Source organism: Varanus komodoensis, unplaced genomic scaffold (genome assembly GCF_004798865.1).
Source record: "Varanus komodoensis strain SLA01 unplaced genomic scaffold, ASM479886v1 scaffold25, whole genome shotgun sequence".
In the NCBI taxonomy this organism is placed as follows: Eukaryota; Metazoa; Chordata; class Lepidosauria; order Squamata; family Varanidae; genus Varanus; species Varanus komodoensis.
Genome location: NW_025335661.1, coordinates 15,012,118 through 15,035,702, shown reverse-complemented (window position 1 = coordinate 15,035,702; position 23,585 = coordinate 15,012,118). Strand labels below are relative to the sequence as shown.

At 41.7% G+C, this 23,585-nt stretch overlaps 1 protein-coding gene across 1 annotated transcript in view; it reads left to right on the top strand.

Moving 5' to 3' along the window:
• GPR149 (G protein-coupled receptor 149) overlaps positions 1 to 23,029 on the top strand; it is a 34,499-nt gene extending 11,470 nt beyond the window's left edge. The window contains exon 4 of the mRNA XM_044432981.1: positions 22,457 to 23,029. Within this exon, the coding sequence (XP_044288916.1) occupies positions 22,457 to 23,029 (573 nt within the window). The remainder of the gene's footprint in view (positions 1 to 22,456) is intronic.
• Positions 23,030 to 23,585: the final 556 nt, after the last annotated feature.

Below are 23,585 nucleotides of genomic sequence, written 5' to 3'. Positions count from 1 at the left end.
TCTTGAAGGATGGCAACAGAATGTGAGGGGCCAATTGGAGTGGAGGAGATGGAATGGCATAGTCTAAGCAGGAGCACTTGGCACCACATCGTCTCACTGCAGGTCCTATTTTTGTAAAATATACATACTATGCGATACCCCCCTCTCTTAAGAGAGCTGTATTTTTCTCTCAGCTATCAGAAACCCTTTCCATTCTATGACTTCTGAATATTTAAAAGCTCAAGCTCTATTTTTGTGCCAAGGGAATGGAGGGTGGTGAACACACATTGCTTCTTAGAAGTTATTCTATTTGCTGAACTTCAGCTTATTTAGAATTCAACCATCAGGGGAACATTAGCTTACTTCACCAGTATTTAAAGAATTCCACTGGGTGAATTTCTAAATATTTGCAAGCTTGGCCTGTATTTTGTGGGAAAAATAAAAGACAAAATGAAATAAGCCATGATGTTTATCAGTGCTGTTTGATTGGCTGTGGAATACATGGTCGGATTGTTAATCCGTTGTTAATTCCTTCATTGAAGTTTGGCCTTGTTCTTGGTTCTTGCTCAGTTTTAACACAGTACTATTTGTGACTGAAGATGGAGCTTTAAATTGAAATGTTTCATATTTTAAAAACATATAGATAGCATTTTATAGATTTTAAGTACTTTTCAATGTTTAAAAATTAGATCTATGAACTCTCTTGTGGATTTTTAAATCTATAAAAATAGGATAAACCGAATGTATTATCAGGAGTCACTTTGTTTACTTGTTTTTTTAAGTACTGTACTTTGTACATCTCATTGTTTGCATATCAGTTGATTTTGTGGGAGAAGCAACAGGAAATGAGTGGTAGTGAAATTACATTCCTTCTTCCACATTTCTTTTGAAATTTAAGCTGGTGAATTCTGAGGGAGGAAGTACAAAAGCATTTTTATCAGTAGCCACAAATGCAGCCCCCCTCCCCAGCTGCCCAATCCTCTGTGGAACAATCACAGGTATAGCATCTGCACCATGTGTGCTGAACCTGTTTCAGCCCGAAGACCAAGTCTGAAGCAATGGAAAAGACTGCCATATAAATGGCCTAGTACTATCCCATCATTTAGACAACCAGATTGTGACAGCTCAGCACTACCACTAGGCCAGGCAAGCCACTGCTTCCTCAGCAGATGCTAGGAGGCAGCTGTCATTGTAAAGTGTGCATGAATACAGCTGTGTGTCCTGCACCCCAAGTGCCCTTCTTCCCTCAGGGGTGATGGAGGACAGCATTCTGTTGTCAGGATTAGAGTAAGATGCACATACCACATAGTGAAATGGGAATGAAAGGTAAGCACCATCTTGTCCTTTGCCTCCAGGCAGCAACATGGCTTGGATCAGCTCTGGGGCTCAGAATGTTCTTGGTTTGATTTACAGGATAGTATACTTACAAGCAGTTGTGTTTTGAGTGAATGGTGTGCTGTTTAATTTTGTCTGCGTAGTAGTTCATGTACTGTGGCAGTCTTTTAGCTATAGAAAGAAATCTGTTGGGACGTCATTTTCCCCCTTGCTGTCCATAGTGATAAGACTCTGACTTTCTTAATCCTTATCCTCACCCAATGAATGGGTGGTCTCTGGCAGAGGGTTTCTCACAATATAATCCAATGACTCTTCTTCGGGTATCCTATTGTCTCTGTTTTATCACATGTAGCCTTGCGTGGGGAGTAGGATCGCACTGACTTTGACCTGGCCTTGCACTACTTTGTGCTTTGTGTTAAAAATGTGATTCCCAACTGTTATTGCTCCCATTTCTTAGCTCATTGTTTCCATTGTCTATAAATATCAAGATGAAATTGAACTCGTAGCATTATGGAAAGTGGAATGCAAAACAGGCTGAAATTCAGAGTGTCGTAGGCGGGTGCAGAATCATTCAAAAGGTCTAGGAAGTGTAATACTGTTGTTATTTGTGGAGAAGGCATGTTGGAACCTTTTGCAGCATCAGAGTTTCTTTTTTGTGATTACCTCTGTATTTACACACTGTCTTTCCATATATGTTATGCTCAAAGTCACAACTGTTCAGAATAACAAATGATGTAGGGTTTGGTCGACCCCTAATCATATGTAGACTAGGCCCATTGCGAACAATGGGACTCAAGAACTGTTGACTTTGATGGTCCTGTTTGGCGTATGTCTAGATCTGTATTCAGCCCATAATCAATATTCTTCAGAGCTGGCAGATATTATTTTGCTTTGCCCATAATCCAGTGTCCGAGGCATCCTGATCTGAAATGCCAGCAGAAAGAACAACAGATAATTCCCCACCCTCAGTCCAAGTGACACTACATCTAGGGAGAGTCAAAACTGAAGGTTACCATTTCCCTACCAAATAACCAGTAACAGAATTGGGATCGTCCATCTGGTGAACATAACTTGTTATTTAGAAAAGACTGAACAATACTGTTTTTATGAATGCATTATGAATATATGTGAACAAAGATGATAAAACAGTATTCTGTACTAGAATTCTTATGTTTCAACAACCAGCACCAAAGCATTTTGACCAGATGGGTCTTTTTCAAGAATCTCATATGTTAAAGTGTAAAAGCTTATGTATACATAAATAGCTATATTGAATGCTGTCACTCAAAAGCAACTATGGCATGACCATCTGTAATTTTAAAAAAATTAATGTTAAAAGAAATAGTGTAAAAGCCAAACAATGAAACATGTAATAAAACATTGAAATTTCAAAAGTCTTACCAGATCAGACATCAGAATGTGGATCACATCTGACCAAGATACTTAAAGCACAAACTTAAATATCCTAAAAATGGAAAATGGCTGAAGCTACACTCCAAATGCATGTGCTCCAATATAGATAGAGCACTGTTCTAGTTCTAAGAACAATTTAATATAAAAGCAAATAGATTACAAGGTAGCAACCTTACAAGCAGAAAATGCACTGGAAATACACACCGACGGTTGCTCTGGTAGAAAACAGCAGGTTGTGTAAGAGAACTGATTTACACCTAATCATTTTTAATTTATAATTTCAATAGTGTATTTACACACAGGCGTTGGCCAAACATCCATACAGTATATAAATATATGAAGCACAGTTGTTACCAGTTTGTTTTAAAACATAACCATGCAGTCCGTTTCTTTGTTCAGGCTGACTGGAGATTTAGTCTTTAAGGAGTAAATCCAATACATTTCCCACTAGAGCAATCTCGGAAGTGAGAAGCTTGTATCCTAGCTATTTCTGTGAGCATCTAAGCCTTTATTTTTTTTTAATATACTTGACCCCTGAAGAAGGCAAGTTTAGTCAACATGTATCACATACTGGTTCTTGTAATACAGGAATTTTAGCACAGCATATTGTTTACCCTTTTTGTTTGCAAGCTTATAAATATATTGATTCAAGCCATATTGTTTATCCCTTTTGGAATAATATTTTATGTTCCGCAGTTAGGTTAACCACTACATCTAGGGCATAGGAGAAGGGGGCAGCTGAAAAGGACAGCTGCCTCTATAGGCTTGCCTCACCAATCCCTGATTCACTCCCTTCCATTGAACCTAAATATTCCCCATTCCACCGACCACAAATGGTGTGCCAAAATAGGAATGTCATTTTTCACTTGGTCCTCATACTCGCCAACTTCAGAGTTTACTTCAATGAATTCATCTAGGGCTTACACAAGGTTACGCCACACAATATGTTTGACACTCTTGAGCCTGGCACAGAGGGCTTGGTGGTTTCTCTGAGTCAGCCAGGAAGGCACACGCCATGAACACAGGCACTATAAATACTATGACCACAGAAGGCTTCCGCAGAGCCTGCCTCACCCCAAAGAACAAATGACTTGCCCAAGAAACTGAAATCAAGGAAGAGATGAGATATGAGAGCCAAACATCAAGGCACATAGTTCCCCCCACGAGGAACAGCAAAATACCCATTTCACAGGAGGGAAATTTGCAATGCTGAGCATTCAGAAGGAAGGAACATGCGGAAAGAAGCAGAAAGGCCAAACTCTGCCAAAGCACCCCATCTACAAAACATGCACACACACACTTAATACAGCACCAGTCATTTTCTGCTCACTGGAAGATCTACTAAATGAATCGATTAACACACAGTCACAGATTGTGAAGCTGCTCTTGTATTAGGCCAAGTATGATTCAGTCACCTGGTTAGGGAAGAAAATGCAAGTCTTTCCTATGTGTTTGTGTCATTCATACACCCATGCAGGATTGCAGTAGGTTACATGAGTAATTTTGGAACTTACTGTAATTATTTGAACATTGCCTTGAAGCTAGTCACATTTCCCTCTTGTTTTTTGTTTTTCTTTTGGTAATTTCATGCAAACAGGAAGCATGTGCAGTCAAACAGGAAAAATCATCAAAAAGAACATATCCAAACGTGCACTTTTCCCCATAAGGCACTGCTTTCCCCTTTTTAAAGTGTTGCCTCTTCAAAATACACATTTCAAACATGAATGATAGTTTGGGAATTTGTAAACATGTGCAGATAATATGTGCTCCTGCTCACATGTATGCTTCACACAGTTAAACAGTAGGAATCACTTCCATAAGATGTCTTGGATGGATTTAAAAGATAGCTGTCCTGATGGCTACCCTACCATTAGAATCAGAGGCAGTATATACACCAGTTGCACTGGGGAACATGGATGGGAGGATTCTGCTGCACTCACTTCCTGCTTGTGGATTTTCTGTAGGCAGCTGCTTGGCAATGGTGAACAGAATCCTGGATTAGATAGTTATTTGGTCTGATCCAGTTATGGTTGTGGTTTTAAACAGATCATACAATTCTCATACATACCCAGACTGCCATAGAAAAATGGCTTCCAGGTTGCTACAGCTGTATGGGAGAAGAGCACATATGTATGTGAAGAAGCCATTGAACTTTTGCTAAGTATTGTGGAGGCAATGAAAGTAGAGGAGGTTGTCATCTAGCCAAACTTTTTCCCTACCTAGCTGACAGTACCTGAGCTTGCCTCTACCTTGCCTTCTATCATTTCATTTTGGTATTTAAAAAATACTCTGACATTTCCCAAATTGTAGCTCAGGGCAATGTTGTCATGCCCTCATGCTCTGCTGGATCTAAAGTTCAAAGCTTCTGTCCACAAGGTCCATTTGCTTCCTGAATCCCACAGTAGCTGCCAGCCTGCCACAAATCTGACATTTGTTCTTTTGAACAAACTTGGGGATGGTAAGGAAAGAAGCAAAAAAATAAAAAAGTGCACGAGTGCCAAAAGCAGGTCTGACTGCTGTACCCGCGGGTTCTTGCGAGATGGATGGACTAAGTCCTTCAAGGCTGTTAATCACTGTTTTAGTGTTTCACTAAATTCTAAAGCAGGTGATGTTTGAAGCAGGTCATTGCCAGCATCTAGCAGTTCTCTATTTTCCATTTCTGAGTAAGTGCTTGTTAGTGACACACGTTGTAAAACAAAGTGTGGGACTTGGTTTTTAGTTATTTGCAATAACACATGCTTTCCTGTTCTTGTTTTTGTAGTTTTTGCTGCTTCTAAAATACCACTCAAACAAACACACAAACAAAAAACACTGATAGCAAGCTTTAGAGATATTTAAATGGCATTTCCAAAGCAACAGAAAAATTAAGAACACACGAGTGTCCAAAGAATTTTTATTTTGATAGTCTGCATGTAAACGAGAGCCATTCACTATTTCCAGGCACGATCCTGTGGGGATGACCAGAATCCTCCAAACTCAGAGAATTCTTATTTTCCTCACTCTACAGAGCACTTGGATGGCAGATTTCAGCAGATTAAATGTGATGCTTCAGGGTGGGAGAAAGGAGGCTGAGACACTGCCAGGATACAGCATATCTCGGCAGTGCCAGTCTCCTCCTCTCCCTTTCCCTAGAATGCCCCCCAGTGCCCCTCTCTGTAGTTGCTCTTCTAACTGCAGAGATGCAGCCAACAAGGGTCTTGCTGTGCCAGCTGCGTGCAGGGAAGGGGGAGCTAACTGCAGATCCATAGCTACAACATCATTGTGATTTTCTGACCTTCAGAAAATATCCCATGGCCATCCACGCAGAGCCCATCATCACTATTGTCTTCATCTTTATTTTGCAAGGGTTCAGCATGCACTGCATGTGGCTAGGCACTGAGGTATTTTTACAAGTTTGCCACAGGTCAGTGTTAGCATCGTCCACAAGCGAGTCCTGCACCACACCATGCCACAGAGCCTCACACCACAGCAGGAGTGCTCCTGTTCCAAGTTCCAGCCAGTCCGTTGTGACTTCCTCCAGGATACTTTCATATTTCTACAGTTTGAAAGATGCTGAGCCAAATGGGGATATATAAGAGATTTCCCTCAGTTCATTTTGATCAGGATTTACTGATTTCGCCTCTTCCAGACTGAACATGGACTGAGAAGGAAGTTGTACCTGAAGTCCATGCCTGAGCTTGCAGTAAGATTGTGGACCCTAAAAATTGCATTCAGCAGCATCCATACATTTGAAAAAAATGTGTCCGAAAAGGTGTGTACCTTTGAAACATGCATACAAATGCACTATAAATCAATGGGAGAAGAATGAGTACATTACCATTGCAAGTGCAGTTGTACACATGGGCACAACTGCCCATGGAAAAATACACATGGATTTTCCTGTGAAAAGAAACACAGCTCAGAATCTGATATAGACTCAAATCACATCAGGCTTCAAAATGGAGTTTGGAGAACTTGCTGGAGTTTTGCTGGTTTGCACATCTGTATATGGTTTGTCTAAGCAATTAGAAGTTCAAATAAGCCCCCAGAATGCAAATAACCTTCTACTCAGTTTCCATTGCTCTTTGACAAGTGGCAACTCAGCATGGCTCCCAGTGCCCAATGAGCATGGGCAGTCCCCATTCAACTGCTATGGGTGGAGTCCTACCTAGGATTTCATTCTTGGGTTTCTTTTTGTTTGTTTGCTTGTTTTGTACTTCTTCAAGATATGGTGTATCCCAAGCATGCCGATGCTTCCCTGTAATTTAGGGGAGTGCTACCGCAGCCTTGAGGTAGCACTTTCTGAGATGTTAATAGCAACAAAACAGCAACCTACATCAGAATGATTGGGATATGTGCATGCCAATGCATGTATTATTATTATTACATGCATATGGTAGGCACGTCATGAGCAGAGCTGGCTGGAGCTGGGGCTCAGACTAGATGGCCCAGGACACCCCTTCTGACTCACTCTGTTTCTGTATTTCTACATTACATTTCTATACCGTTCATGGCTGAAGCTTTCTGGACAATTCACAACCTTTAACTCATCGATTCAGATTCCAACCAGGTCCAACGCTGCTTAGCTTCCGTGATGAGGCAGGGTCAGGTGTTTCACGCATGTGTGCATCACATATGGTCCTCAGGGCTGACAAGGGTACACACCCCTGTTCTAGTTTCTCCATAGCTCCTTGTAGTAGAGAAAGTTTTTGGCCCTACCTACATACCTCTGGAAGGAAGTTCCTAAGAACTTCTCCAAACTGAAATTCAGTCTTTAGGCTACAGCCTTCCAGGACTGGTAGACCTTCAGTGTAAGAACTCGCAAGAGATCTACTGCAGTACAATTCAGATTAGAGCAGAGACTCCCATCTTTGATGCTAACTCGTGTGTGTGTGTGTGGGGGGGTAATCCTATCAGGCACAGATAAGACACATGTCACTACATGCAAGGCATGTTGCTACAGTGATACATACAGGGAGGGATTCCCACTTGTCTCCTATTAACGTCAACTCATCCTTTTTTTGACAAAACAGAGAGAGATTGTGATTGAAAAGGATGTCATTGTTTCCTTCTCTCTGTTCCATTTTATATTATCCCTGTGTGATGAGAAATTGGGCAAAATCTCTGATTTTCTCCCTGGGGAAGGAAAGAAATAGCCCTAGTAGCATGGTTCTGGTTCTGTTTTCATGGTTATGACCCAAAGGGTGTGATGTGCAGGTCATCTGCTGGACAAGGGACTGCAGATGCAAAAGGTTGCTATGCACAATGCTGGTGCCACTAGACCTTGAACAGGACCAGCTCCAGAAGCTGGCAAGGTGAAGCTCTTGCTGGACCCCCTGCACAGTCATGCAGCCCATGACCTGCCACCATTCTTGGCAGCATGGCCGCTTATCCACATGGGCAGGCAGAGGCCCAGCACCCATCCTGCTTGAGGGATCCTGTGGGCAGCTGGTTGCCACCATGTGCGCAGAATGCTGGGCTACACGGACCTTTGGTCTGAACCAGCATGGTTCTTCTTATGTTCTTATATGACCCCAGTTTGGACAGGGACATGTACAAATTCAGAAAAAGGGTCTATAATTGTCATAGAAATATAACAGACATCCCTGGCTAGCTGACCCATGTGCCTGCATGGGCTGTTCATGGTGGATGGACAATGTCAAGGCCCCCTCCTCCTCTGCCATTCATATGGATTTTAGTTCAGGGTTGGACCAGACAGCCATCAAACAGTGATGTCTGAAAAATGGATTGCCTTCTGTCAGCTCTCCTCTGCAAAGCAGACCATCTGGCCACCCTTGTTTGCAGTTTTGTGACCCACCAAAGGTCAGAGAGTAAGAATCTTCTGTTTGCTCTCACTCCTCTTCCAGTCTCAGGGCATCCAACCCTGGTGCTGTCATTCAGCATCCATACATCCAGAGTGGGGTCCCACTCTGAGCATCCAGTTGTCAACACTAGATACGGACTTGAATATATGGTGCCAAAGAGTCTGTGTTTCCAGCTCCCTCTTGAGCCAGCAGAACTGGCACTGTTACATGTTACTGATGCTCACTGAGATCATTCAGCAGCATTTTCTCTGAAGGGGAAAACTCATTCGGTAAATATGCATTAGTCTGAAGAAATTTGACTGAGCCTTGTTCTCAGTTCCAATACAGTAGCTTTCGTCCATGGTGATTCGCTTTCTTCATTTCATTAGTGATATGGAAGCACAAAGAAAGAGCTGTTGCTGAGAAGCAGCTATTTACTGCTGTCAGGGAGAGAGCAGTGAGCCTGCCTTTCACCATTTCTGGAATCTTTTACCCTTTTGTGCTTATTGTCACAACATTGAACATATATTCCTATTTAATCATGGTGTACCTAGATTGGTTAAGAGTTGTCAAGAACCATACACAGCCCTTTCCTTGTTATTGTTGTTGTCATTGTTGTTCTGGCCTTAGGAAACATACATTACATTATACCAGTGATGAATACCAATATAGTTGCCACAGGTAGTCATCCTGGAGAATAAAACTATACACATAATTGGATACATTTCATCTGTGCTTGTAAGCTATCTTGTTTACACCTAGCTTTAAAATGGCATACTTGCTGCCCTGTGGCATTTTACTCACTGTTTCTTGTGTAAAGAAAAGGAAATGATCTTATTTATACATGGTTGCTTATTTTACAGTACTTAAACTCAGATACTGGAAATTCCAAGACGTGATATAAAAAGCATTAAAAACAAAAATAATTAATCATTATTTAAATGTTTAATATATATAGTAGAACAATATACAGTAAACAGTATTAATAAGAACATAAGCAATAGAAAAACACAACAGATGGGTAGGACTGTAGCACAAAAGCACTGAAAAACAATAAAGGAGACAATGCATATCCTCGGATTATTCTGTAAGTCATTGGCTATGCAGTTGCAATAGTAGTCTATCAGCATCACTTTCTGGGGTCTCACTTCCAGAAACAATTAGAAGCTTTCCTGGTGAAGTATCCTAGAAGAATACTATGGTCAATGTTATCAAATGCTGGGAGATCCAAGAGAATGAGCAGTCAGTCTGGGAAAAAAGAGGCATGTTTTGATTCCTAGCTCTGGCCCTGCTGATAAAGGCTGCCCACAGTGTACAGATTACAGGTATGAAAACAAGGACTTAGAATACCTTTTCACTCTGGGATTTCTTCTTACAATGATACAGAGCTCTCCATCTGTGAATCCTGGAGAATTAATGAGACTTTCTGTCTCAGTTTCCAAAGCCTTAATGAGTTCATGGTGAGAATCAGTGATTTGTTCCACTTCTGCAAAAACACACAGGTTTACTCTGATTGGCATGAAAAAGAAAACAGCCAAACTTTGATGGGGACATCAGTGCAAAGCATGTAAGGCACAGAAATGATTTTTCTCTGAAATGAACATTCAGTTGTCTGAGCAAGAGAGAAATAACGTCTGGTGTAAGGTGAGAGGAATCTTCTTCAATTAGCTAAGGTGTGGGTGGGTTTTTTTAATAGACCTCTTCAAGATGGGAATAGCTCTACCTGTTTGGTTTTGTTCAGTTTGTTTATTGATAAGAACTTACCAACATTCAGAAGTATTGTAGTGAATTGCATGGAAAAAACTAACATTTGAATGTGGGAGAAAGCAAAATTGAGAGATTTGTTAATTCCAACAAATGATGTGTTGAAGAATGCAAATATTTTAATTATTCTCTTCATTTAAACAAATGTAAGTCACTTTAAGAACCAATTCTTACACATTCTTCAGTGGCCAGCCTGAATCATTTTGCTTTCTGAAACGAAACAGAGCCAGCGTGGTGTAGTGGTCAGGAGTGATGTGCTGTGCCTTGGGAAAAGGCAGGTTGCTTACCAGTGACTGTCGTTCTTTGAGTGGTCACCCATGCATTCACACACCAATGGGGCTTGACACGCAGTGTAGGCCTCATCCGGTGGAAACTTCCAGAGCTGATCGCCATGGAGTGGGCGGGAGCAGGGACCGCCCTGCCCTCTGAGTGGTACATAGATGGTGGCTCCCACCCATCCCCTCAGTTCCTGTGCCTTGGGAAATCTGGGTTCTAGTCCCCACTCAGCCATGGAGATAACTGGGTGACTTTGGGCCAATGACAGACTCTCAGCCCAGCTTACCCCACCGGGTTCTTGTTGTGAGGTATGAATGAGAGGAGGGGGAATGATGTAAGTTGCCTTGACTTCCTTGAAAGGAAAGAAGATGGGATGCTTAAAAAACAACAGTGACAAATCCAAACCACCGACTCCTCCCATTACATGTACAAAAGTCAGCTGGACTGGCAGCTAAATCTTGCTTCTCACTGGTGACATGAAAGCATCCTTCTCTACATCAGAGGGTATCAGGCAACTTTGGGAAGGCAGGGCAGGCATCCCAACTCTCTTCTCCAACACTTTGCTCCTGCTTTCTGACCTCAGCTGGTGCAGGTAGCCACTTCACTCTTGAGAATCTTGAGATTTGCCTCCACTCCTGAGACCAATTTCATCAGCAAACTTGGATGAATTGGGCACTCATTGTCCATGCCGTTTACTGCATGGGCGGGGCTTTTGCACACGTGGGTGTTGACAGGAACACCCAGCTCAGGATTGTTCATGCACATGACTATTAAGCGATGAAGCCTCTCTCCATGGGAGGAGCTTGCATGCGTGAACCAAGCAATCTATATTATTCCCTTGGTTTAACTTGGGGTGGGAAGAAAGTAAAGCTTCAGATTTCTGGGACCTCAGTTCTGGAAAAGTAGGGGTTGATGGAAGCTAAATTGTAGGCAAGTACAATTTGTGACATTGTGCAAAATCACCCATCACAGGGCATGTAGGTTATGGCATCCATCTTAGTTTCCAATTCCCTGGCTTTGTGGAATTTAAGCCAGCATGCGATAGCTTTAATTCTAGTCTTAAACAGGCAGTGGCAGGGGTGGGGGATGGGGCTATACATACATGTTTGTGTTTGTGTGTTCGTACATGTCCATGCATATGTGCATATAAATTGAATAGAGGACTATCTTCTCCCAGTTCTCCAAATGGATGGCTGATCTCTGTAAAGTAGGACACCTGGACAACCTATGGAAAGGTATGCAAAAGTTGGTGGTGCTTAGATTTAAAAAAACAGGTAATGAGTAATGCAGTTAATTCATTTGCTAAAAACCTTGGTTTGCTGATTGCATGCATTGCCAAAAACTGCCCTTGTAACAATGTCCAGATGTCCTGGCCTTGGAGGAGCAACACAGAACTGCTATTCAATGAAGAGATTGAGGAGTGATGCAGGCCAGGCCTGGAAGGCTTGCCGATGTTTCTCCTTGCCTGAAGAATGAATCCAGTTTGGGAAACAGAATTAACCATTTTCAGTTGATCAACAAGCATTTGTTTCTTGAAGTGAAGGCCCAAATCAACAGAAAGACATGCAAACAGGTGTAAGAAGCAGCCGTTCAATATGCTGAATTTTTAAGAATTGTGTTTCTTGAAGGAAAACAATGTTTTGTCACATTTTGCATAAGAGGAATGTTCCAGAACTCAAAGAGAGGATACTTACTTCTCAACAGATGCTTTTGCTGCACACAGTAAGATATTTCTAAATACATTTTAAACTCGGTCGAACCTCCCCTGCTCTGTTAGGACCACTGAGAATTCCATGCATTGCTGTAAAAAGAGGTGCCAATTTTTCTCTGATTTACAATCCCATCTGCTGACTGCTACATGCCAACTTATTTTAAAAGGTTCTGTTATGCACACAGAACTCCTTTAAGCCCACAACAAATTGAAGGAAACAAGATGGACTGAACGATTTATCTCCTTCAGTGATCTTCACTGCTAGGGAGTCATGGCAATAAATATAGCTTGGGATAAATAAGCCACAGCACAGCTCACTAGATTGTCAATAAAGATGTCAGAAAATTACACTTGTTCAGCTGATGTATAGACCTGGATGGTGAAGTAGCTCACTTCTCACACTATATCTGTGGGTGATATTCATTTGTTGCATCAACACAGCATTTGCTGTGAATATGCTTCTAATGCAGAACTTGTCTCTTCCGATCTGTTCTGTATTTCCCAAGAGGTCAGGATCTTGAGGCAACTGTTGTACCAAAGAGATGTATTGAAAAATTCCATCCCAAGCAGCTTCTCCCATAATAAACCAATTTATTCCACCCTAAAAATGCTTGCATTTGTTTGTAAAAATGCTTGGAGGGTTAATCTTCCAGGATTTTTTAAAATTTTCTTTGCAGGCCTTTAACATTGGACTCATGATTAGAAGCAGTTTAAGGACAAGATAGACTAGAAACTCTCAAAGCAAAGCATTCATTTGTATAGCAGACAAACTCAGGCAAATGTCACGGGGAGTAAATTTAGCTTTTAAGTTTGTTTGCTGGAATGCCTCCGATTTTCTTTTTCATGTGAATTTGCTTTCAGATATAAATATGGACAGCTAGCCATTGTTCAACTGGGTCACAACTTTCCTGACCATTTTGGGTGGTCTCTTCTATTCCCGTCAGTCCTCAAGCAGCCCTGGATTTATTGCAAGCTGTTCAGAGAAGATGGTTTATACTTTGTTTGCAAGTTTGCTTTTTCATAATTTAGAATTATATCTCTTTATTGTAAAAGAGAAGGCAGGAAACAGGAAACATTTTACATGCATTCTAAAAATAAAGTGATATTTTACATTCTTTTGACATTATTGGGAGGTCAAAATCATGTAGCTCAGTGTTTCCCATATAGGCTGGAGTACAGCTCCCACAGTCTCTCTCCAGGATGCTCAATGGCCATGCTAGCTGGGGATAATAGGATTTGTAGTTTAACACATCTGAAGGTTACTGGTTTGGAGAAGGCTGATGTAGTTTATTACTGGCTTTGTCCTATTATCTCCAATGTATTTACATTTGTGAGTAAGTTTCTTTGTGAGTACATTTTACTCTATTAATGGGTAACCAACTCCTGCATATGTGTTGCTACACTCCATCAAGGAGTCTCTGATTTAGGGAGATCCTATGAATGAATCCCCTCCAAAATCTCCCACCCCTTGACAGCCTTGCTTCACTCTTGTAAACTCAACACATTCTTTATGAACTCAATATATACTCATATTTGATTTTGTTTTCTTCCTCTGCCTTTGATTTTCCCTGGCATTATTGCCTTCCCCAGGGAATCTTGTTTTCTCATGATGTGCCCAAAGGATGACAGCCTTAGGATGACAGCCTTAGTTTCATCATTTTTGCTGCCAGGGAGATTTCTGGTTGATTTGATCTAAGACCCACTTGTTTGTCTTTCTGCTAGTCCAGGATATTCACAAAGCTCTCTTCCAGTACCATGATCTGAATAACAGAGCTGAAAAGGAAAAAGACCTTGGAGTTATTGCAGACAACAGGCTAAATATGAGGCAAATAATGTGATAAAGCCACCAAAAAAGGCAAATGGGATTTTGGGATGCATAAACAGAAGCATTACTTCCAAATCACAAGAAGTAATATTTTCCCTATACCTTTCACTAGTCAAAACCTATCTAGAATACTGTGTTTAGTTCTGGACACCAAGATTTAAGAAATATGCAGGTAAACTAGAAAAGAGGGCAACAAAATGAACCAGAGTTTGGAAACACTGCCCTATGAGGAGAGACTGAGAAAACTGGGCATGTTCAGCCTTGAGAAGAGAAAGATGAGGGGAGACATGATATCCCTCTACCTCAAAGGCTGTCACAAAGAGGAAGGTCAAGATGTCTTCTCACTGATGACAGAGTGTACGACGAGGAATAATCAATCCAAGTTGTGACAACCCAGATTCAAGCTAGATATAAGGAAAAGTTTCCTCACTGTCAGACCAATACAACAGTGCAACCAGCTGCCTAGAGAAGTCATGGTCTCTCCCACACTAGAAGCGTTCAGAAAGAAACTGGACAGCCATCTGAGTGGGATGGTATAACATGGTGTCCTGCAACAGCAGGGGTTGGACCGAATGGCCTTCTTGGCCCCTTCCAACTCTACTATTCTATGAATCAATAAAATCAGTTTTCTTCCCGTCTCACTTTCACACCCATACATAGTGATCAGAAATACAGTAATATGGACAACCTTGGCCTTGGTCTGTAGTGAAATGTTCTTAAACTGGACGATCTCTCCCAGTTCCTACATTGCTGCCCTTCTAAGTCTCAGCCTTCTTCTAATTTCTTGGATCTAATGTCTTGCAATCTCCCTTTGAAATGATGACTAAGCTAAGATATTTTTTAAAATCTTTTGCATATGTTTTCTATACACACACAAATATTGATTTTATACGAATATATGCATGTATGCATTACAATCATGTTAATCCTCTTTAGTTGCTTCTCTCATTCCTACCCGAACAGTTTTGCTCCCATGACATCCCCTTCTTCAGTGAACACGAAGAGGGAGGGAGCAGGATGATGCCAGTGATACCTGCTGCCAGTTTTCACATGTTCAGCCTAAGGTCTGAACAGAGTCTGTGCACATACAATCGTGTGTGCAGTCAGGGATTCTGTCCTCTGGAGGTTTCCCATCCGCATGGAAAGAACCTGCATGTCCACAGCTTGTACACACTCAAGCTCCACGCAGCAGAACTTCACCTGCCACATGCAGCACTTCTCACACCTCCCACCCTGCCCACACACACACACAGACACGTCTTGAAGCATTTTTCTTAAGGTGAGCATTCAATTGCTTTACCTATTTCTGCTCTCAAGGCAGGTTCCCAATTCTATGCCCCATTCCCAAAGAATGGACCACAATTGCAGAGCATCCCCTGGAAGATAAATGATATCAATAGATCCTCTTCCAGGGGGTATGATTAATACTGCAAGTAAGTGAAGAATGGCTGTGACCTTAAGGGGTATCACTGCTGAATTCAATGGTCTCTTGGCTCAAATACAGACTGTTAGGAAGCACATATTATTCCCTGCCCCTAGGGCTGCTGTTGTCCAGGCAGCAGCATCTGGACAGGTCACGTGAAGCCTAGTTTCTCTCCCACCAACATCAGTTTAGTGCTTGTATACGATAATCTGTGGTAGGTGGAAGCAGGGGAATGAAGAGGAGTGCCTGGAATACACAAGGACCTCGGGGGTGCAGTCAGCATCCATGGCTCCATCTCTACTGTGAGACCTCTTGCATTCCAGATAACTTGTGAACAAGGCTTAAATACGTGCAGGACTATGGCAGACCACAAGCTGCCTTTGGAGGATTCTAGATCCAACCAAGCTCAGAGGAATCACTGCCGGCCAGGATTGCAATGATATTTTAAGAACCGCTGCTGACTTTTAGATTCTAGACCAGCATGACTAATGATGGATATAATAACTGTATCCAATTTATGCACTGCAAAATAGAATTCAAACACTGGCAGATGAGGCTGGTGTAATATATTAAACTAGGATGGTGCTAGACTGCCCAAAATCAGTGAATAAAACAAGACCTTTCATTAGAAAAGGATTTCCCATTTAGAAAATTGCTTCCTTTTCCCCTGTGCAAAAGAAGCATTTCTTTGATTCATTAGAAGGCATGCATTTAATCTAAAGTATTCTTCTCTAGTTAAAAGCTAAATAAGCAGATTCTGTATTACTTTCTTTGTTCCTCCCTTATTTTTAAAGAATCTTTCTATTCATGCTTTTAAAGAAATAAATGTGATATATTTCCAGTGTGGTGCAGTGGTTAAGAGCATGGGACTGGGCCTCAGACTATCTGGGTTCTAGTCCCCGCTCAGCCATGGAGCCAACTGGGTGACTTTGGGCCAGACACAGACTCTCAGCCCAACCTACCTCACAGGGTTGTTGTTGTGGGAATAAGATGGAGGAGGAAATGTAAGCTGCCTTGAGCCCTTTGTAGGAAAAAGGCAGGATATAAATCAAAAAATAAATAAATAAATGTAAAAGAAGAAAAATGTTTGTAATTGGTTTATTAGGTCTTAATACTTCTTGTACTAATCTTACTAATATGTTTTTCAGTATAATATACAAAGAGTAGAACCTGCTAAAGGGGGGAAATGTTTTTCCAGAATTTTCAAACTGAGACGTGATGTGAAGGTTCATTTTTCCTTTTTCCCAAAGAGAAGAAGCTACTGTCTTTCCTACCTTTAGGTATTTTCTTTTCAAATTTAACAATATCCTCCTTAGAATCAAGAGTATAATTTGATATTGGTAATAAAATGAAGCCTTGTTCAGGTGTTTGGAAGCTGTGTGTACTGAACATGGAAGGGGCTTCCAAACAGGCCATTTAGCCCTCCTGTATATGCCAATGTGAACACTGGCAATGTAGAAACGGCATCCATCTGAAGGGGGCTTGCATGCATATGGGTATACATATGTAGGGCTCCCTGATTGAGCAAGGTTCATATCCTCGTAGAAGAAGCTTTACACCTATGTCTAGATGTTCTGGACTGTAACTCCCAGAATCCCCCAACACAGGTAAGAGATATGAGGAATGGTAATCCAAAGCATCTGGAGAGCAGTAAGTTGTAGAAGACTGTTCTAGAGCATCAGTAGAGTCATTCTGAATCCAGTGACTAAGCCTGGAATAAGGCTGATGTGAAAACAGGTGGGCAGTATATTTATGTTGTCTGGTGCCAGGTTGTCTGAAAGCATACACTTAATGGCCACTGCATGCTTCCCATTTTTATAGTTCTCTCAAAGCATCTCTTAAACATGAATCTGCTGATTGCAGCCCTGAAAAAAGCAACCATCATCCTGTCGATGATGCTTGCTGGGGCCCTGGCCAGAAGGGGGCACTACTGCAGTGCTTTCTGCTGCAGAAGGTTGTCACGCTCAGTCCTTGCTTCAAGGCTTCATTTATCAGGAGCCCTTGCCATCCATAGGTGCTTTGTTAGCTGGTACTGAGGTGAAGGTGGGGTCAGGTGAGGCAGAAAATGCCACAAGAACAACACCACAAATGTTCTCAAATGATTCATCTGCACAATAGTACCACATGCATCTTCATGAAATTAATCTTGTTCTTCAGGCTCCAAACTGAAGAAGTCACTCAAATATCTGATAAAAGATAGTGACTTGGTTCAGACAATTATGTTATTTGCAAAGTCGTGTCCGACCCATCATGACCCCATGGACAACATTCCTCAAGGCTTTCCAATCCTCCACCATCCCCCTGAGTCACACTGACTGCTTCAGTGATTCCATCCAGCCACCTCATTCTCTGCCATCCCTGTCTTCTTTAGCCATCAATTGTTCCCAGCATTAGAGTCTTCTCCAGTGAGTCCTCCTTTCTCATTAGGCAGCCAAAGTATTTGAATTTCATCTTCAGGATCTGGCCTTCTAAAGAGCAGTCAGGATTGATCTCCTCTAAGACTGACGGTTTGATCTCAGGTAATTACCAACACTCAAGGGTTGAATATAGATTGAGTGTGGGCTGTAATTGAATGGTAGGCTGTTGCTGAAACATGGTTGTATTTTTGGAACCCAACTGCACTAGCCATTAATAACCCATGAAGAGAACTCTTGATCCATTCTTGGGTTATAAACAGCAAATTGTTCACCATGGTTTGTCATCTTGGCTGGGTTGAGATATAATACATTTTTCAACAACCATGCTTCAATGACAACTCATGCTCAACCAGGGGACTATCATGCTGTCTCACCCCAGTCAGTCCTTCTTTCTCTTCTCATCCATTGGTCTTGAACTGTCATCGTGAAGGTTCTAAGATTTTCCTTAGCCAATAGTGTAAATCTGTTTACCTATCATTGGAGACCTAATTCCTTGAGTGACAGCAGGCTTTTCAGCTCTAACTGAGGTGCTGTGTTGACTTAGACCCAGACAGCTAGATTCAGAAAATGGTGAGCTAGCAGTTTTACATATCCAGCAGGTCAACAGCCTGCAACCTGTCAGCCAGATGCAGCCTGCAGGTCCTCCCTGTCAGTTCTACTGCCTTCTCTTCAGCTCTTCTCAGCTGTTGAGCTGCAATCACTGTTCACAGCAGCATGAGAAGTAGGATAGCTGAGAAGGAAGGCGCAGCAGTGGGAGGAAGGGAGAGTGGCTGAGTCCTGTTGCTAGGCTGCTCATGGAGGAAAAGGTCGGGCTCTCTGTCCACATTTATTTATTTATTTAACCTCCATACAGCCCAATAACCAAAGTTTTCTGGCCAGTTTACAACAACACATTGACAGTTCAGTATAAAATATGCCACATTATAAAATCTCATAAGAAGGTTGCCACACAAAATGTAAAACCAAATTTTAAAAGCCTGTAAAAATTCCAATAACTGAAACAAGGTAAATCCTGGGACCTGATTAAGCAACGAATAAAGCCCCAGTAAACTAATTAAATGCCCTGCAGTAGAAGACAGTCTTAACCTGGTGCTGCAAAGATATTAAGGTAGGTGCCAGGTGGGCCTCACTGGGGTCACCACTGAAAAGGCCCTTATTCCTGTTGCCATCACTGGAGCCTACCTTGCAAGTGGCAGTTGGAGGCAGGCCCCAGATCTTGATCTCTGTGCCCACAATCATTTTCTGCTCTTCTGTGCCACATGGTAACATTGTCTTAAATAAAAAGCCACTGTAGTGTAGCAGTTACATTGCTGAACCAAAGAGTTCCAAGTTCAATTCTCCTCCAGCCATAGACTGCGGTAGATTATTTTGGACCAGACCAGCCTAAATCTCTTTTCAGACTAGCCTATTTGTGAGGAAAAAAGGTGGCTGGGTGGGGATGGGAGCAATATGCTGCTTGGATACTTAGAAGGGAGGATGGGATATTCATTAATAAATACCATTCGATCACTGGTCCATGTAGCCTAGAGAGGACTGGAAGGATGCCATGTCCACCAGCTTAACCAATCTTGAGTGATGATGAAGTTGCAATCCAGCATCTGGAGAACAATCTTTCACTATGCCTGTTTGAAGAATGGTCTAGCATGAATGGCCTTACCCCTTCATTAGAAATGGTAGCAATGTGCAAGAAGCAACTGGATCCCTCGAGATTACAGTTTTCCATTCTGTTCATTGAAGAATCCTCAGAATTCTTGCTTGACCTGTGAGACAGAGTTGTCTTACAGGAATGTAAAGCCACCATCTTACCATGGACTCCATCTCCATGCAATCCATCCTCATTAATCTAATTTTTCTACACACTTCACATACACTAAGTGGATTTTCAGACTGAAGCTGGAGGTGATATACATTAATAGAAACAGAGACATGCAAAGGCTGAGGAGCTTCTGGTGCTACCAGTCAAAAGACATTGTGCTGTGGTTCCTGCTCAGTGGATTTTTGTGGAAAGAAAAGGCCACCTTAAAGCTGCTACTGCCTGTCATAACCCTTGCTTAAAGGAACACTCATTGTTCAAGACCTGCCACTTACTTAGCATCCAGGCCACCAGCTAGATCTGGCCTATCCTTCCCACTGAGGTCAATAATATTCTAATATATATATTTTAATTGTTATTGTTTAAATTTATTGTGCATTTTATTGTATGTTGTGAGCCGCCCCGAGGCTTCGGCAAGGGGTGGCATAGAAATGTTTTAATAAATAAATAAAATAAAATAAATAATGCAAGAGAGGGCAGGAGCAAAGCAAGGCATAGAACCTTAGCTGTGCTGTGTATCATTTCTGTGAGGCACTGGGTGAAATCATCAGGGAATTTGGAGCCAGTATCACCAGCATGCTGACAATACGCAAGTCTATTGCTCCTTGTCATCTGACTCAGATGAGGCTGTTCAGGTGCTGATCCTTTCTCCGGAATTAGAAATAGGATTTGGATGAATCCCAAAAGATGGAGGTCCTGTGACTAGCTGGTTGCCATATCTAGGAACTGGGTGTACAGCCTGTTCTTACTTGAATTGCCCACCCTTCCAGAAAGATATGGCTTTGAGGCCTTTTGCCAGATTCAGCAAGTCACCAGCTGTATCCACCAACTACAAAACTAGCCTGGCTGTGGTGGTCCATGCTTTGGTAACCTCTGCATTCGATTCTTCTAATATGTTATATGTGGGGCTGTTCTGGAAGACAGTCTGGCAGTTTCAGCTAATGTACAATATGTCTTCTAGGCTGTGAACAGATGCAGGCAGGTAGAAGCTCACTGCAGTGCATCTGAAGGAGCAACACTGATCGCTTCTTTGGTATGAGGCCCAAATCAATAGGACCCAATTACCTGAAGGAACACCTCTCCCTATACAAGCCAGATTATGACTTAAGATCTGCTGAGAAGGCTTTCCTCAAAGGACCTTCCACATGTTATCATCCTTTGTTGTGACCTCCTTGTGGTGACTTGAGTCTTTCCCTAAAAAATTTGATTGGCTGTCAGTTTTGTCATTTTTTTAAGCACCTGATTAAAGACTTTGTTTGCCCAGTCATTTTCACTAGGTGTTTCACCCTTCTATATTTGATTGCCTTTTAGACTGCTATATGAATTATACAATTTATTCTTGATGGTATATTAGTATTAAATGTCCATTTGAGGCTTTTGTTTTGTATACCACATATCATTGTTTTAATAGTGCAAATACAAACTCTAAACAGCAATTTGCTAGGGAAACTGTTACTTGTTTCACTCTAACATTTTTTCCGATCTGGACCAAAACATCTTAGGAAGTCTGGACAGACTCAGATAAATAACTTGCTATAACTATCTGCAAGCAGATATTGTTCCCTTTTTCTCCCTCTTCGCAACAGGGCTTGCCCCTTGGCAAGAAAATGTTTCAGCATGAAGAAGAGCAGAATGTGCCCTCTTAACAACCTTGAATCCAACCACAAACACACTTATTGGGCAAATATTGCACATTCTTGAGCTTTTGATTGTGTTCAAATGAATTCTCTACATTGTTGATTTTAAAAAGACACATTTTCACTCTTCAAATTGTACATTTCAGTACTTTTAAAATGTGATGTTTTAAATTATTTTATTTTATTGCAATTAAAAGTGTACCCTTTTCCCAAGTCAGAAACAAAACTCAAGGTACACATCTGAGGATGAGAGTAGAGCAAAACAAATGTGGAGGTGGAGACTGGAGAACCTTAATGAGTTTAAGAATTGCTGCTTCTCCTATCCCTATGCTTTCCCCTTCATCTGTGGAATATGATTATCTATCTTCCTTTGCTTGTTCCCTCCCTCCTTCACTCTCGCCACACATGCACTCGCACATACACACACACACTCGCTCTGAGATAGAGAGAGAGAGAGACCGCTGCCCAGTGCTTGGAACCTGAAAACAACCACTGTTTATTTAAAATGGAAGCAGAAGCTTTTCTCTCCATGACTGCATCAAACAGGAAAGACATGTGTGAGACTGATGACAGCAAGGTTAATTCAACTAATACTGTATCAGTTTCACATTATTTCTAAATAATGGCAATGAACTGCTACATTGAAACTTTGCTTATATGAAACAAAGCACAAGGTTTGGTGGAGCACAAGGTTTCCCTTTTCCTTTTCTTATTCGCTTCAACACTTTTGCTTTCCTCGCCTTTATTTATTGTGTCATGCATAGTTTCTGCATCCAGGAGCTGAGGTGCTAAGAGGTCTTATAAGAGGGTGCGTTAGGAAAGGGACAGGCTAAATGCATTCTACAAGGTCTTCCATAAAAGTTACTCTAGTGTGTACATGCTTGCATCTATGTGTTACTGCAATAATTCAGAAATAAAAAAGTATTTTCATACTGTTGGTTAAATTGGAGACATCTAAAGGAGTGGAGAGCGTACTTAGTGTACAGCAATGAAAATAATGCGGCATAATTGGGTTTCTTGACAACGGATTCTTGACTTGAGGAAACAACATGAAATAACAGCAATTTTCTTTCTTTCCAGCGTTCAGGTGGAGCCTTAGCTATTCCTTTGTGTGCATTTCAAGGGACTGTGTCTCTCCATGCGCCCACAGGAAAAACTCTCTCTTTATCTACATATGAGGTAAGCACGGAAGGACAGAAAATTACTCCCACTTCGAAGAAAATTGAAGTGTATCGCTCCAAGAGTGTGGGTCACGAGCCAAACCCAGAGGATTCTCCAACTACATTTGCCGACACCAGTGTGAAGATTCATTTAGAGGTGCTTGAAATTTGCGACAATGAAGAAGCCATGGACACTGTGTCCATCATTAGTAACATCAGCCAGTCATCTACCCAAGTCCGGTCTCCATCCCTGCGTTATTCTCGGAAAGAAAACAGATTTGTCTCATGTGATTTAGGGGAAACAGCTTCGTATTCACTCTTCATTCCATCAAACAATCCTGACAGTGATATTAACATATCCATCCCTGATACTGTGGAAGCTCACAGGCAGAATAGCAAAAAGCAACATATGGAGAAAGAAGGGTATCAAGAAGAGATTCAGATGCTAAACAAAGCATACAGAAAGAGAGAAGAAGATGGTGTCAACAATTAGAAAAGACAAAGCAAAAGCAATGTAACTGAGAATGAAGGTATTTGGACATCCAGTTTTGCATGGACATTAGATCAGTATTAAGTATATGGACTCAAGGGGGGAAAACCTTTACAGTACAGTTTAAGATACGAAGTGAGAAAGCTCACAATTCTGCACATTGTTCAGCAGGTGCTTAAAGGAACAATCGTATGTTTCTTGAAGGACAGCTGAAGGGTCACAGGGGGCTCCAAATCTCCACTCTCCACCTTTGAGGAGGGAGATCCGCTACTGGAAATCTCCCAGATGTGCTGGCAGAAAGCTCCACTGCCATTGCCATACTGTCAGTGGTGGGGACAGGAATGGGGCATTTTAGGGCTGTGCTGGAGGAGGTCACAGACTCTAAGCTCTGTCTTTTCCCTGACATGTCTCAGAAACAGGCCCCACGTTCTGCCAGCCAGGGCATAGCACATTTCCTTGCTGGGGGAGAAGGAGTAAAAGAAACAACAATTAAATTATCCCACATTATGTCTCACTTTGGCTGCTGTCAGTCTGCAGGGCCCACATATGATGGAGTAGC